The sequence below is a fragment of the Macaca fascicularis genome, chromosome 4 (assembly GCF_037993035.2).
Source record: "Macaca fascicularis isolate 582-1 chromosome 4, T2T-MFA8v1.1".
NCBI classification, from domain to species: Eukaryota; Metazoa; Chordata; class Mammalia; order Primates; family Cercopithecidae; genus Macaca; species Macaca fascicularis.
The window spans coordinates 57,440,797-57,456,370 of NC_088378.1; the positions used below are offsets into that span (position 1 = coordinate 57,440,797).

Sequence of the window (15,574 nt, forward strand, 5' to 3'; positions counted from 1 at the left end):
AGGTCACACAGCTGGATGGCTGAAAAGGGAGAGCTGTACAGTCCAATCTGTAGCCACTTGCCACACCTGGCTATTCACATTTAAATTAAAATTAATTTTAAAACTAAAATGTAGAAGCCAGTTCCTTGGTTGCACTGGCCACATTTGAAGTGCTCGATGACCACACGTGGCAAGTGGCTTTGGGGGGACAGGGCAGGGGTGGGCCTTGCCCTCACTGTGGGGAGTTGTGTTGGGCAGCCCTGGCCTAGCAGTCCCATGCCTCTGACCTCCCTTGGTTTCCTTTATGGGGTGCAGCAAGAGGTCCAGCAAAACTGGGAGCAACCATAGGTCTGTTTACCAGGTCCCTGTCTTCCACTCTTCCCACATCATCACTTGTAGTTCTCGTTATGTTGACCCACCTCTTAAACAAAATGATGAATGATGCCAGTAGTCCTGCTTAGAAGAGCCCATTTCTGTAAAAAGGACTGGGCCAGTGGCCCACTCTGTCAGCCTCCAGAGAGCGGCAGCCAGGCCTTCTGGGTTCAGCCAACCATGACCAATGGCCTTGGGCTAAACATTCTGAAACACTGGGGAAAGAAGCCCACAGAAACTTCTACCTATTGTGTCATGGTTAGGAAGCACAGGTGGGGGTCAGGGTCTGATTCAAGTCATTGTTGACCATTGTCAAGCCTGTCAGGTCCCTTCCTGTGTAACTGAGAGGGTCAGAACAAGGACTGATGGCCTGCTCTAACATTCTCTGTGCTAACAGGGGACACATGGCCTAGTGCCTCCTGAAAGGCAGAGGAAAAGTAAATCCCTGGCCATAAAGCATAGTATTATCTGTAATTTCTCATTCTATGTCAGTGGGTTGTCATATTCTGGGGATGACAGGCCTTTTAAGTATCTATTGAAAGCTATAAATCTTTCCCCCAGAGAAACACATATATGTACATAGACATGCCACATTGTGTGTATCATTTCAGGCCATCGCTGGCTTTGAAGATAGAAGGGGCCATAAGCTGATGAATGCAGTCTCTAGAAGCTAGAAAAAATAAAAAGATTCTCCTCTAGAATTTCCAGAAGGACGTTTCCAGGGGACAGAGCCACAGCCAGGAACAGGCACACTGAAGAACATTCCCACCAACAGGAGCCATACTTCTCATCCACTCAAGGAGGGAAGAACAGGTGTCCCATTCAGTCTTTAAGCCCCTCCCCACCACTGAAAGGCCAGACAGTGCATGAAGCAGTATTGCCTTCAAAAATGGAAAATGGCAATGTCTGCAATACTACAAAACCTCAGTGAAAGGGAATATTCAGAAACCATGTTTCTGAGGTTAATTGAATTTTGAGGTCAACAGATAACAATGAGACACCACTTTGGGTTTCAATCACCCATTGCCTGTGAAGGGTCAGCACCCGCTTGAACCTTTCATGACTAAGGATATGGCAGACCCAGGGAACGTGTGTCCTGCTGAAAATCCCATTGGAGGACACAACAGATGTCACTACAGAAGGGGCAGAGGATAGGGTGGAACCTCACACCCCACTCTCCCCAGAACTTGCCTTTAAAAGGAACAAATTAAGTCCCGTGATCAGGTGGTGGTTGTGCCATTTGTCTCTTTTCCCTAACTACTGGGATCCAGGGGCAGAGGGAGGGGATATGTGTGTGTGTAGACACACTGTGTGTGTGTGTGTCCATATATGACACACACAGAGCATAGGTACATGTGCTCTGGAACTCAGGGGTTTTGGAGGTAGCCAGTGTGTGAAAACATTTATGCTCTGACACATTCTTCGTAGTAAGTCTGAGTAAGGGTTTCGATGTGCAACCCACACAGACTGAGCATGAGAAAATTATTCTGATTGCAATCATGGGAGGTGAGGGGCAGAGGTGGGCGATAATGGGTGTACCCAGGACACATTACGGTCATGTGCTAACAGACGATGTGGCTTAAGTTTGACTCCAAGCAGCCACAGAGTCTCCCATAAAAACAAAACCCTCCACCACTATCCTGTTATAACAATTTCTAAAACATGCCTGGTCCCCAAAGAGATTCTCTGGAGACCAGGCATGTTTCTTGTTGCCCCGAAATAGTCTTTTTACCCTACAGCCACTCTGCTCTTTTGATTTGGAATCACAGAACTCATACAACCTTAGGGCTGGGAAGGTCTTTGATTTAAGCATTCAAAGCCTTCTTTCTATGGAAGCCCAGACAGAGAGGTTCCTTGCTCAGATCATATAGAGGCCAGGCCCTTCTCACAACCCCTTCTAGACTTTCTAGGACCCTCGGAGCCTACTGGATTCTTAAAAATCCTTTTAGCTTCCCAGAGATCTTAAATTGAGCAGGATTTCATAGGTTTACCTATCTGGTGCCTATACATGACATGGGTGAGAATGCAACAGAGACCCCCTGGGCCAGCCCCTAAGTCCCAGGAGAAAGAGAGGGCTCCATCGCCTGCTGATGTCATCAATGCCAAGGAGACTTAGCTGGTTAAAAGTTGAAAAAAAAAAAAAAACCCTCAGTACACACCTCAAAAAGGGCAGGGACAGCCCCTGAGGCTGGACCATCTGGGTTGAACCATTGCAAACCTAGGTCCTGCAACACCAAACCCAAAGTGAGCCCAAATCCCCAGGAGAAACTCTTGGAGGCTCTGTTGACACATTCGGCACTGTGGAGAATTGCTTTTATGGATTCCCACCTACGATGGAAGTAACTCAGCTTCTGAAAAGGGAAGCACATATATTTACAGCTGTGAGTAAACCATTTCCTATGGCTCTGCCCTTTGCACGGCTGTAGCAAAGCCAAGTGGTAGAATAATCCACTTGTTTGAGCAATGCCCCACTTCGCCCAGCAGGGTATTGGGGCAGGCTGCAGAGATTCCGTCACAGAGGAGCGTAGCCAAGACAGGCAGATAACAATTCGGGCATGAGGCTGGCATTTCCGAAACCCACAAAGATGCCAACACACAAATGTTCACACAGCCGCATCTGTAGCTGAGGGGGCCACAAACAAATCTCTCAAACTTAACTGGGGAACTGCAACACCACCTCCCCAGCAACCCCAGCAGAGGGCTTCCAGCACACTTCAAAGCACACCAGCCTCTCTGATGCTCATAACCTTGAGAGAGTAGAAGAGATATTTGTGGGCCTTTTTCACAGAAGAGGAAATGAGTTCTGCAGCTTTCCCAGAGTCTCGCAGCCGGTTAGGAACAAACTCCCAACAAGAAGCCACATCTGCCAACACTTGACCCAGGGCGCCTCCCTCATTACCACACCTTCCCCAAAAGAAGGCTCTTCCTCTGGGTTATGATAATAACAGCTACACTTGTTGAACACTTACTCTGTGTCAGGCACTATCCTAGGCATTTTGTGCACAAAAACCCTCTACGGAGATTTTATCCCAACTATACAGATGGAGAAAATGAGACTCAGAGGGGTTAAGTGACTTGCTTAATGCCACACAGCTACTAAGAGACGGCACAGGGATTCAAAGCCTGATCCATTGGCCCCAGAGCTCTTTGGACCAAACCACAGCGAAGAGGGACAGTTCTCAGGGCTCCTGCGAACAGGGGCCTCCCCAGCCCCAGCTACAGGATGAAGGGAAGCTACCTCATTGCCACATTGCTGCCATCGATCACTATGGGTCGCAGAGAACTGGCCAGGGCTCCGAAGTCCTCTTCCAGGGCTGTCCCCGGGCCACGCTGGGCAGAGTCCAGGGCCCCACAGGAGCCCCGAGGCACTAGCCTGGGTGCAGCCGGGTACTCCAGGGCCCCCGGGCGGCTGCCCGTGCGGATAAGCTCCTGCAGCACGTCGTTGACCAGGGCGCCCTCGCCCAGCTTGCCCAGCACCCGGAGCACGTCCTCCCGGTCGTAGCCCAGCTTCTGGAAGAACTCCATCTTGCTGGGGTGCTCCATGCTGTGTCCAGCGGCCACCAGCACAGGTCCTGCCCCAGGCTTCCTCCTCTCAGAGCCCTGCAGGCGTGAGCTAAAGAGAAAAAAAACGCATCCATCAGGTGTTTCCTGGGCAGACTGGGGCAAGGGCAAGGTATGCCTGCGCTGGCTCCCTCCCGGCCTAGCTGTCAGGAAATCAGGTGGAGCCCAGTCCCCTTGGGGACTTTGAGTTGCTCAGTGTGGCTGCGGAGCTGCAGAAGCAATCACGTTGCTTTCACAGTGCGCTGTCTGAGGCCTTCACCCCACACTGCCTGGCAGGGAACCCCGACCACACACCAGGGCTGCAGGGGCTGAGCGTGCACCCAGCACTCAGGACAGGCCAGACACAGATTTCTTGTTTCTCAGGCTCTGTAGGGGGCTGAATAGTGACCTCCCAAAATTCCCATGGTGAATTCCTCACCCTAGTGCCTCAGAGTGTGACTATATTTAGAGCTAGGACCTCTAAAAGGAGATCCCAAATCCAATATGACTGGTGTCCTTATAAGAAGCGGAAATTTGAACACAGAACACACAGAGGGACCACCATATGAAGACTCATGGAGAAGGGAGAAAGCGACCCTGCAGGCACCTTGACCTTGAACTTCCAGGCTCCAGAACTTTGAGACAATGAATTTCCCTTAAGCCCCTAGTCTATGGTGCTTTGCTCTGGGGCCAAGCAGACTAACAGAGGCCCCTGGCTTACCCAAGGCCAAGTGCCCCCTGGTGAATTCTACTCCCAGAAAGGCAGTGCTCCCACTCAAATTCTGCTTGGTGCCCTGCACAGCTTTCCCTAATGATTAACTCAGACCACACTGAACCTCTGCAATAGAAGGGCCTGCCCCGGCCGGGCGCAGTGGCTCACGCCTGTCATTCCAGCACTTTGGGAGGCTGAGGCAAGCAGATCAAGAGGTCAGGAGATAGAGACCAGCCTGGCCAACATGGTGAAAACCCATCTGTACTAAAAATACAAAAATTAGCCCGGCATGGTGGCGCATGCCTGTAATCCCAGCTACTCTGGAGGCTGAGGCAGGAGAATCGCTTGAACCTGGGAGGCAGAGGTTGCAGTGAGCCGAGATCACAACATTGCACTCCAGCCTGGGCAACAAGATTGAAACTTCATTTCAAAAAGAAAAAAAAAAAGGGCCTACCCCAAATTTGATCCGTCCCAGCCAGGCATTACGTCCTGGCCTACACCAGGGGGTGGGGGGTGACCTGGCAAGGGGGTTGCAGCCTGATAGATGGTTTCTAAAGGAAGACAACTAAACCAATAGGAACACTCTAGACAGCCTGGGTCCCTCTCTCTTTTCTACCCGCAAAGACTGACATATTCAAAAAAATAAATTTTTTAATACAGAAATAATCATGAAAACATATTTACTACAAGCGAAAACTCCAAGCAACGATGAATAAAATACATGATGCCTCTCCTACGCACCCCAACCCACTCGCTTCCCCTACGTTTTTCTGCATCCCTCTAGTGCTTTCTCTATAAGTTTACTTGCATGTCTAATAGATAAACACAAATATTGTTTTACAGTTGTTTTGTTTTAGTTTCACACAAATGGTCTCATATTACACTTATTGCTAAGCAACTTACTTTTATTATTAAAAATGCATTTTGGGGGCTGGGTGCAGTGGCTCACACCTGTAATTCCAGCACTTTGGAAGGCCAAGGCAGGTGGGTCCCAAGGTCGGGAGTTCAAGACCAGCCTGGCCAGCATGGCGAAACCCCGTCTCTACTAAAAATATAAAAATTGGCCAGGCGTGTGGCACATGCCTGTAATCTCAGCTACTTGGGAGGCTGAGGCAGGAGAATCGCTGGAACTTGGGAGGCGAAGGCTGCAGTGAGCCGAGATTGTGCTACTGCACTCCAACCTGGGTGACAGAGTGAGACTCCATCTCTCCAAACAACAACAAAAAAAATGCATTTTTGACTGGGCGCAGTGGTTCATGTCTGTAATCCCAATACTCTGGGGGGCGAGGCAGGTGGATCGCTTTAGCCTAGGAATTTGAGACCAGTCACAGCAACATGACAAAACCCTGACTCTACAAAAAAATAAAAAAATTAACTGAGCATGGTGGCGTTGGCCTGTAGTCCCAGCTACTCAGGAGGCTGAGACGGTAAAATCTCTTGAGCCCAGGAGTTTGAGGCTGCAGTGAGCCGAGATCATACCACTGCATTTCAGCCCAGGTGATAGAGCGAGACCCTGTCTAAAAAATAAAAACAGAATGGAATGGAATGGAATGGAATGGAATAGAATAGAATAGAATAGAATAGAATAGAATAGAATAGAATAGAATAGAATAGAATAGAATAGAATTGCAGTTTGGAAATCTTTCCATGCCAGTTTACCTGTTCTGCTGCTCACTGTATCCCCAGCACTTAGGACAGTGACTCACACGGTTGAATTCAATGTACACGTGTTGATTGGTGAATGAATGAATGAATGAATGAATGAGTGAATATGTTCTTCAGTGTTTAACCATGTGTCATAGGATGAAGGTCTGTTTTCCATTTTTCGCTGTTACAAATCAGGCTCAGTGAACATTCTGGCATATCCACCTTTCTACACCATCCTCATCTCAGTATCACAGGCTCCTGACCTTCAGTCCCTCTTCTCCTATTTGACTTCTTTGCGTCAATCACATCTCTCAGCCAGGTTCCCACTTTGGCCTGGCATTCTCCGCAGGCCTGTCCCAGGAGTTCAGGAGCCAGAGCAGATCTAACAATGGCAGGGTCTGGCAAGTGAAGGGCATTTCGCAGCCAGTCCCCTGGACAGAGAGGCCTCTGCCACAGCGGCCACCTGCTCACCTCCCACTCCACCTCAGCCCACTGATGGCAGGCACCACGTGAAATAATGAAACCGACCCCAGGGGCACCAGCCCCTTCTAACTGCCAACTCCAGCAACATCTTCACAGTCCTTGCCTTATGCCACCTCTCTGCCGTTTTTGAAACTGGGAACCACTCCTTGACCTGTTATTTTAAATTAAAAATTGTGGACTGCCCTTTCTTGAAACTATCTGTTCCCTTAGGCTGTATAACTTGGCCTCATTCTTTCCCTAAATCGGTCCAGCTCTGTCCCCTATCCTTCAGTGTTGGGGTGCCACCCAGACCCTCCACCAGCCCCTATATTCTGATGGGCCCCACAGCTGCATGATTTGCTCACACCTCCCACGGAACACTGGGCACAGTTATAAGTCTGTGAGACAAACGCTGTGCATGCTATTTAAATATTATGGGAACTCAGAATGCTGTCACACAACAGATATTTGCTAAGTGACTACTTCAGTGGTTCCCAAGGTGTGGTCTAGGGAAGCTTGGGGGACTCCAGGATTTTTTCAGGGCATCTTCAAAGTAAAAACTATTTTTAGGCCAGGCACAGGGCTCACGCCTATAATCCCAACACTTTGGGAGGCCAAGGCGGGGGGATCACGAGGTCAGGAGTTCAAGACCAGCCTGGCCAATATAGTGAAACGCCCCTCTCTACTAAAAATGCAAAAATTAGCTGGGCATGATGGTGTACACCTGTAGTCTCAGCTACTCGGGAAGCTGAGGCAGGAGAATTGCTTGAACCCGGGGGGCGGAGGTTGTAGTAAGCCGAGATCGCGCCACTGCACTCCAGCCTGGACAACAAGAATGAGACTCCATCTCAAACAAACAAACAAACAAAAACTATTTTTATAATAATGCTAAGATGTAATTTCTGTACTTTACTCTTATCCTCTCCTATGTGTACAACAGAATATTCTAGAGACTACATGTTGTGTGACACTGCAACAGCTTGAATGCAGAAGCAAGTATGAGAATCCAGCTGTCTTCTGTTAACCCAGACATTAAAGAGATTTGCAGAAATGTGAATCAGTGCCAGGCTTCTTACTAATTTTTTTTTGTTTTGGAAAATAAAGTTATTTTTCATGAAGATATGTCATTTATGTCAGTGTAATTGGTTTATTATTTATGTAGAAATAAATGAATTTTTTAAGTTCTTCGTTTTCATTTCTAATAAAGTACATATTCAGCGATAGATAGAACCCACATAAACAAAGACTCTTAATAATTTTTAAGAGTATAAAGGGGTTCTGAAATTAAAAAGTTTATTCTTAAATGTAGAGCTGTTCCAACAGGTATTTCCACATAGCTAACTCCAGTAGGTGACCTATAAACATGCCCTCCTTCACCCAGGGCCCCAGTACAGAACATCCAGAGTCTTTACTCCCTCAATCTGGCCCTCTCAAATCTATCTCCTACTGTCCTCTGACCCACCCATACCTCAGTCCTGCCGTCTTCACCCCACACCTGACAACTGTAACAGCCTCCATCTGACCTGTAGCCAGTCTGATCATGTTCGCCACCTGCTCCGAAATCTCCTCATTGGCTACAATAAATACACCAAATTCCTAGGCAGGCTGATGAGCTTGTCACAAAGCAGCCCTGATATCGTCCACCTCACTGCCCACCCCTGGCACACCTGACCCCTTCTCTAGAGCCATGCTGAACATTTGCCTGCTCCCTAGGCATTCCAGAATGTTCTCACACTAAGCATAGTGGCTCGTGCCTGTAATCTCAGCACTTTGGGAAGCTGAGGTGGGAAGATTGCCTGAGGCCAGGAGTTCAAGAATAGCCTGGACAACATAGTAAGACCCCATCTCTAAAAAAAAAAAAATGTTAAAAATTATCTGGGCATGGTGGTGTGTGCCTGAAATTCCAGCCACTCAGGAGGCTGAGACAGGAGGATTACTTGACCCCAGGAGGTCGAGGCTGCAGTGAGCTGTGATCACGTCACTGCACCCCAGCCTGGGTGACAGAGCAAGATCCTATCTCTTAAAAAATAAAACTAAACTTAAAAAACAAACAAAAAAACAGGATGTTCTCAGCACTGTGTTTCTACGTATGTTTTCCTCTCTACCTGGAAGGTTTTTTTTGTCTTGGAAGACATCAAGATTCAGCTCAGATGTTATTCAGAGCTGTCATCCCTGTGCCTACAGACAGAATGAGCAGCTTGGCCACCTCATCTACCACAGCACTTTGCTCACACCTGTCTTATAACACAGTGAATTGTCATTCTTCTGTTTCTCAAGACGCTGAATTACTCAGGTATCCTGACCTATTGCCTCAGAATCACCAGCACCAGCATGATGCCTAATATATCTGAGGAGTTTAATGGATTTTTTTTTAATTTTTAGAGATAGGGTCTTACTATGTTGCCCAAGCTGGACTTGAACTCCTGGGCTCAAATGATCCTCCCACCTTAGCCTACTAAGTATCCAGGACCACAGGTGTGTGCCACAATGCCCTAATAGATTTTTAAAACTAAATGTCCAAAGCTAAAATTATCTTGTCTCCTCAAATATTTTTTTCCTTGGGCTCCCAATCTTATTGAATGGCATCTCCCAGAGGCCCAAAGAAGAAATCTCGAAGTCCCCTTTCACTCCTCTCTTTTCCTCACCTCTACATCCCATTGGCCAATAATTCTACTTCCTGGACATTTTCCATAACCACCCTCCCCTTCACACTCACACCACCACCACCCTAGCTCATTCACTCCTTTGTGTGTCCTTTTCGTAACAAACATTTGCTACTCACCAACTCAACACCAGCACTGTGCTGCACCCCAGCTCTATGAAAACAAAATAAGACAATCCAATGCCAACTCATTCACAATCAGTTCAATAAAACAGACAAAAAACGTTAACAATGAACCGTAAACCATGAAGATAAGCATGTACATTCAGTTAGAAAAATGTGCTTTCAGATGTGGTACATATACATCGCGGAACACCATGCAGACATAAAAAACAAAATCATGTCCTTTGCAACAATATGGATGGAGCTGGAGGCCATTATCCTAGATGAATTAATGCAGAAACAAAAAACCAAATAGCACATGTTCTCACTTACAAGTGGGAGTGAAACACGGAGTCCACATGGACACAAAGAAGAGAACAATAGATACCAGCACTGACCGGGCCCAGTGGCTTATTCCTGTAATCCCAGAACTTTGGGAAGCCGAAGCAGACCAGCCTGACCAACATGGAGAAATCCTGTCTCTACTAAAAATACAAAATGAGCCGGATGTGGTGGCACATGCCTGTAATCCCAGCTACTCGGGAGGCTGAGGCAGGAGAATTGCTTGAACCAGGAAGGCGGGGCTTGCAGTGAGCTGAGATCATACCATTGTGCTCCAGCCTGGGCAATAAGCTTGAAACTCTGTCTCAAAAAAAAAAAAAAAGATACCAGAACCCACTTAAGGTCGGAGGGTTGGAGGAGGGCGAGGATTGAAAAACCACCTATCAGGTACTAAACTCATTACCTGAGTAACAAAATAATCTATACACCCAACTCCCACCACATGTAATTTACCCATGTAACAAACCTGCACACGTATCCTTGAACCTAAAATAAAAGTTGGAGCCCGGGCACAGTGGCTCATGACTGTAATGCCAGCCCCTTGGGAGGCCAAGGTGAGCGAATCACTTGAGCCCAGGAGTTCAAGACCAGCCTGGGCAACATGGCAAAACCCGACTCCACAAAAAATACAAAAAAAAATTAGCTGGGCGTGTTGGCTCACACCTGTAGTCTCAGCTACTCAGGAGGCTGAAGTGGGAGGATTGATTGAGCCTGGAGTTTAAGGTTTCAGTGAGCCATGATTGTGCCACTGCACTCCAGCCTGGGCAGCAGACTGAGACCCTGTCTCAAAAAAATAAAACAAAATAAGAAAGAAAAAGAAAAATGTGCTATCAAAATACAGGTGAGGATGAGGTTGGGAGTTCGAGACCAGCCTGACCAACATGGAGAAACCCTGTCTCTACTAAAAATACAAAATTAGCCAGGCATGGTGGCGCATACCTGTAATCCCAGCTACTCGGGAGGCTGAGGCAGGAGAATCACTTGAACCCAGGAGGTGGAGATTGCGGTGAGTCAAGGTTGCGCCACTGCACTCCAGCCTGGGCAACAAGAGTGAAATTAATTTTGTCTCAAAAAAAATAATAATAATACAGGTGAGGAAGGTCTTATCTTCCTTTGAGGGGCAGGGAAGGCCAAGGAACTGCTGGAGAGAGACTGGCTCTTCCAAGCAGGAAGAAGGGCCGTGTCACACTCCACGCCATCATCACAGCCGGGCCCAACACACCCTCCAGGCTCTTGGTCACCTGTCTCCAGCCCAGCCTCACCTCCTCCCTGACTGGTGACCAGTCCTTCTCTCTCAGGACAGTTGTCCACTCAGCTGAGGTCCACCTGCGGCCCAGACTCCATAAAGGAAGAGGACACTCACCCAGCCTGGCAGGCCAGCCTCACACCAGGGCCACTCACTGAGCCCAGAAGGCCTCCAGTCAGGCTCTTCCCTCGCCCAGAACGCCCAGAACATCTACCTCACAGGCAAACCCCACTGCCACACCTCTCAGAAGCCTTCCCACCACTGACAGCCCGGCCACCTCCATCCCTCCCCACACAGGCACTGTGACATTTGTTTTAATTTGGAAGAAAAAGAAAGAAGGGAAGAGGGAGGATATGTGGAAGAAAGAAAAGAGGGTGAGAACTAAGAGAGAGAAAGGAATAGAAGAAAGGAACAGGTGACAGGAACAGAAAAGTTCACTTCCTGTGGCTCAGCTTTTTTTTTTTTTTTTTTTTTTTTTTTGAGAGAGAGTCTTGCTCTGCTGCCTAGGCTGGAGTGTAATGGTGCGACCTTGGCTCACTGCTCACTGCAACCTCTGCCTCCTGATTATCAAGCGATTTTCCTGCCTCAGCCTCCCGAGTAGCTGAAACTACAGGCACATGCCATCATGCCCAGCTAATTTTTGTATTTTAGTAGACATGGGGTTTCACTACGTAGGTCAAGCTGGTCTCGAACTTCTGACCTCAAATGATCCACTCGCCTCCCAAAATGCTGGGATTACAGATGTGAGCCACGCTCCCCGCCGTGGCTCAGCCTTTGTATCCAAGGCCTTCCCGTTACCCCTGGTGGGAAGATGGGGTAGATACAAGTGTTCCCTTCCTGCTGGTGAGGAAACTGAGGCTTGGAAAGTAAAGGCTGCATGGCTAGTAAAATGGCGGAGACGATCGGCAGTGACGAAAATAATTTGTCGTTTTGAGTTGTGGTCAGGACACAGGCAGCATCTTGTTAGCTGGGTCAGGTGACTTCTCTTCGGTTACCAAGGAACGGCTCTGAGGAAAGTCCTTGCACTCCATGTGACAGAAACATGAACGTTTCCAAAACGAAAACACTGGGGGCTTTCGCCTGATGGGCGCGGGGAGAGCCGCCCAGCCAAAGTTGGGGGCAGCTCCCCAAGGGGCCCTCGGACCACAGCCCACAGCCCGTTTTCTGAGGAGACCGAGGGGCAAAGCGTGGCCAGGAGAGCTGTTTTCACACTAAACTAACTGAAGGACCGCATCTACTTCAGAGCCTTTTTCTCCCTTGAGACTTTAAAATCAACTCGGTTCCTTTTTAAAACTTCTAAATACGGAAGAAGCAGGGTGAGGGTGAGGTGCTGCTCCTAGGAGCCCCCCAGGCCCTGGGGCCACAGCCTTCCCCCAGGACATGGTGGTCTCTGAGCTGCAGCTCTGCCAGCCGCGACTCGTTTCTTCCTTCCTATTTTGAAGACCTGAAAGTCTGAACGACTTCATTTCAGTTTCCTTCCTCCATCCTGACTGGAAGTCACACACTGTCCAGATGATTAGCGACAACACTTAGAATCCTCCAAGTGGCCCCGCAAGGCCCTGGGAGGTCACAGGAGCAGCTTCCTGTGGTCAGAGCGGGCCCCTGGGGGTGGGTTCGGGCGGTCTGGAAGAGCAGGGGCCCCACGGCTGAAACAGATCAGATCTGTCCATTCTAGAATCAGTCAATCCAAGGGAGGGGTCCCAGGTTCTAGTCTGCAGCCTCTGACTAGAAGGGCCTGAGGAAAAGAAAATCAAAGAGGAGAGAAGGAGGGTGGGGGAGAAGTGGCAGCTCCCATGGGCGCTTCCTTGTATATTATCACATCTGTGGGAACCTCAGTGTCCTGGGAACTACCTTATTATTCCCAGTGCAGGGGAGGAAACTGAGGCAAGGAGCAGCTTTGGTGACATACCCAGGCCCCTACTGTAAATAGGAGAGACCAGACTCCCAAAGGTGGCGATTCGCCGAGGCCAGAAGGCACTTCCCAGGGCTGCTCAGGTGCCACCCAAAGGCCACCGGCCACCATGAGGCACCATGGAGCAGGCCACAGCCACCCCAGTCCCAAGACCAGCACACTCAACACCTCGCCCCTGCCCCCCAAGTCTGTTCCCGGGTCACCTCTGCCAGCTCCACAGAAATCCACGACATTATGGCCTCCAGAACTCAGCCACCAGGGTGAAGAGAAAGTTTCCTGCCCTGAGCTTCTCCACAAAAGCCAAGCAGAAAGTTTCTGGTTCAGCTCAGAGCTAGAGGCCCTCAGTGGAGCTGTCAGTCAGTTAGATTTTGAGGAAGTCACAGAGAGGCAAAGACTGTGGTTCATGGGACTAGTGTTTCTCGCCTGGCCTTCTTTTTTTTTTTTTTTTTTTTTTTTTTTAAGGGAACTTGTACTTTTTAAAAATTTTCTTTAAATTGTGGTAAATTATATGTAACATAAAATGTACCATTGTAACTATCTTAAGGGCACAGATCAGTAGCATGGAGCACATTCAGACTGCTGTGCAACCATCACCACGGTCCAGCTCCAGATCTCTTTTCAGCCTGCAAAACTGAAACTCCCCACTCATTAAACAGTAACTTCCCATTTCCCGTCCCCAGCCCCCGGCGCCCACCTTTGTACGTTCTGTCTCAATAAATATGATGATTCTAGGCAGCTCTTAGGAGTGGAACCATTCAGTATTTGTCCTTTTGTCACCGGCTTATTTTGCTCAGCATTGTATCTTCAATACAAACTCCCGGGCTCAAGCAATCCTCCCACCTCAGCCTCCTGAGTAGCTGGAACTACAAGCACACATCCCCATGCCTGGTGGGTTTTTTTTAAATTTTTTGAGAGACAGGGGTCTAACTAAGTTGCCCAGGCTGGTCTCAAACCCCTGGCCTCAAGGGATCCTCCCTCCCTGGCCCCACAAAGTGCTGGAATTACAGGTGTGAGCCACCACTCCCAGCCAATTTCTCTCATTTCTAAGGCTGAATAACATTCCTTTGTATGTATACACCACATCATGTTTATCTATTCACCCTTCGATGGATACTTGGGTTGTCTCTGCCTCCGGGCCTCTGCGAGTGATGTTGCTGTGAACAAGAGTGCTGGCCTGGCCTTTTACTTTCTCAAACTTATCCCCTGCTCTTCTGCACTGTGATGGTTTCTCTAAGGTAGACACACAAGCATTTAAGCCCTGATCCACATCCCGGAGCAACTCTACCGTAGTCCACACCCCAGCCTGCTCATGTGTCAGTGATGGGCACCCCGTGATTGGCATCGCCTGGCCTTAGAGAAAAGCTCATCATCTTGGGGGCCACAGCTGAGGTTTCTTATGGAAGCAGGGAATTTGTCTTCACTGCAGTCAGATTAAGATTTAGTTCAGTTTCCTCATTAGCCTTCATGAAGCCCACAGAGGCATCCTCTGTAAGAGACACTACCAAAAGTTACTGACTGCATTCAGCCTGGAAACTAGGCTTCCCGTAGACGATAACTAGTCTGGAAGATGCTCTCATGAGCATGGTGACAGGGCTCAAACGCGCCTGAGAGCTCTACTCTTTCTGATTTCCTAACATGTAAATATCTTCAAAGGCCACAGCGGATCTGAAGGAGGTTTTACTGAAACTGAAGAGCTTCCTCTGTTTAATCTTTCCCCCAAAAAACTCATCTGGAAATTAAGCACAATTTTGCTAAAATGAGCAAGGATTTCACCTAAATGAAATTAAAGACGGTTATCTTATTTTTTTATTTAGCACTTAAAATAATTTAGAGTGTGAGAAATCAGATTGTTCAGGGTCACACTCCCCCGAGGACTGTTCTCTAACAGCCCTCCTCCCGCCCCTGCCCCAGGGTTCCAGCCTCTCTCATCCACCCCTGGACTCAAGTCTGCGTGGTGTTGGCCACACTGACTGACAGCCAGGGGACATGCACTCACCAGCGGGGTGTGTCTCTCCGGTCTTCACAGTGGATGCTGGCCCAGTCACCAGCAGCCTTCACACCCGTGTTCTCCCACCAGTGAGGCCAGGCCTCCAGGTATCAGTGGAGTCAGAGGAGGGCAGCTGGCGTGCACCACACAGCCACTGGGAGCCACTTCATGCCAATGCTCCACTTCCTGCACGCCACAGTCACGTTCAGCTGCAAAAGTAGTTATGCTTTGGGTTTTGTTTTGTTTTTTTTTTTTAAGAAAAAAAAAAGGAAAGGAAGAAAGCAATTAAATGGGGGGGGTGACTTAAAGTTTACGCCTCAGCATGAGTCACAGAATCAAAGTTCAGCAACCACATGCAAAACGAACCCTCCGTGAGGGCAGCAAGTCTCCGTGAGGGCGGCTGGGGTTGGCTGCACAGCAAAGCCAGGAGAGGCACCATGAGAAGAACAGCATTCAGAGTCCAAGGGGGAGAACCCCTGTTCCAAGTGGGAACTTGGAACAGAAGTTCTCCTGCCTCCAGCTGAGAAGATGATCAGATTCTAGCTGCTCCTGGGGAAAGTCGGTACTCACAGCTGGACACAAACATAGCTTGCAGGAGGAAGAGTGTCAGG

The 15,574-nt window shown here is 48.6% G+C and overlaps 1 protein-coding gene across 6 annotated transcripts in view; it reads right to left on the reverse strand.

Annotated features, from left to right (window-relative positions):
- The window catches only part of ZC3H12D (zinc finger CCCH-type containing 12D), a 38,853-nt gene extending 23,679 nt beyond the window's left edge, over positions 1-15,174 (reverse strand). For 2 of the 6 annotated variants that reach the window (XM_005552090.5, XM_074037213.1), the window contains exons 1-2: positions 14,973-15,174; positions 3,590-3,964 (exon numbers count right to left, since the gene is read on the reverse strand). In XM_005552090.5, the coding sequence (XP_005552147.2) occupies positions 3,590-3,894 (305 nt within the window). In that variant the 5' untranslated portion in view covers positions 3,895-3,964; positions 14,973-15,174. Of the gene's footprint in view, positions 1-3,589; positions 3,965-9,494; positions 9,529-10,757; positions 10,856-13,179; positions 13,272-14,972 lie in introns of those variants that run through there. The other 4 variants (XM_065543558.2, XM_065543560.2, XM_065543559.2 and 1 more) reach the window with 4 other exon arrangements.
- Positions 15,175-15,574: the final 400 nt, after the last annotated feature.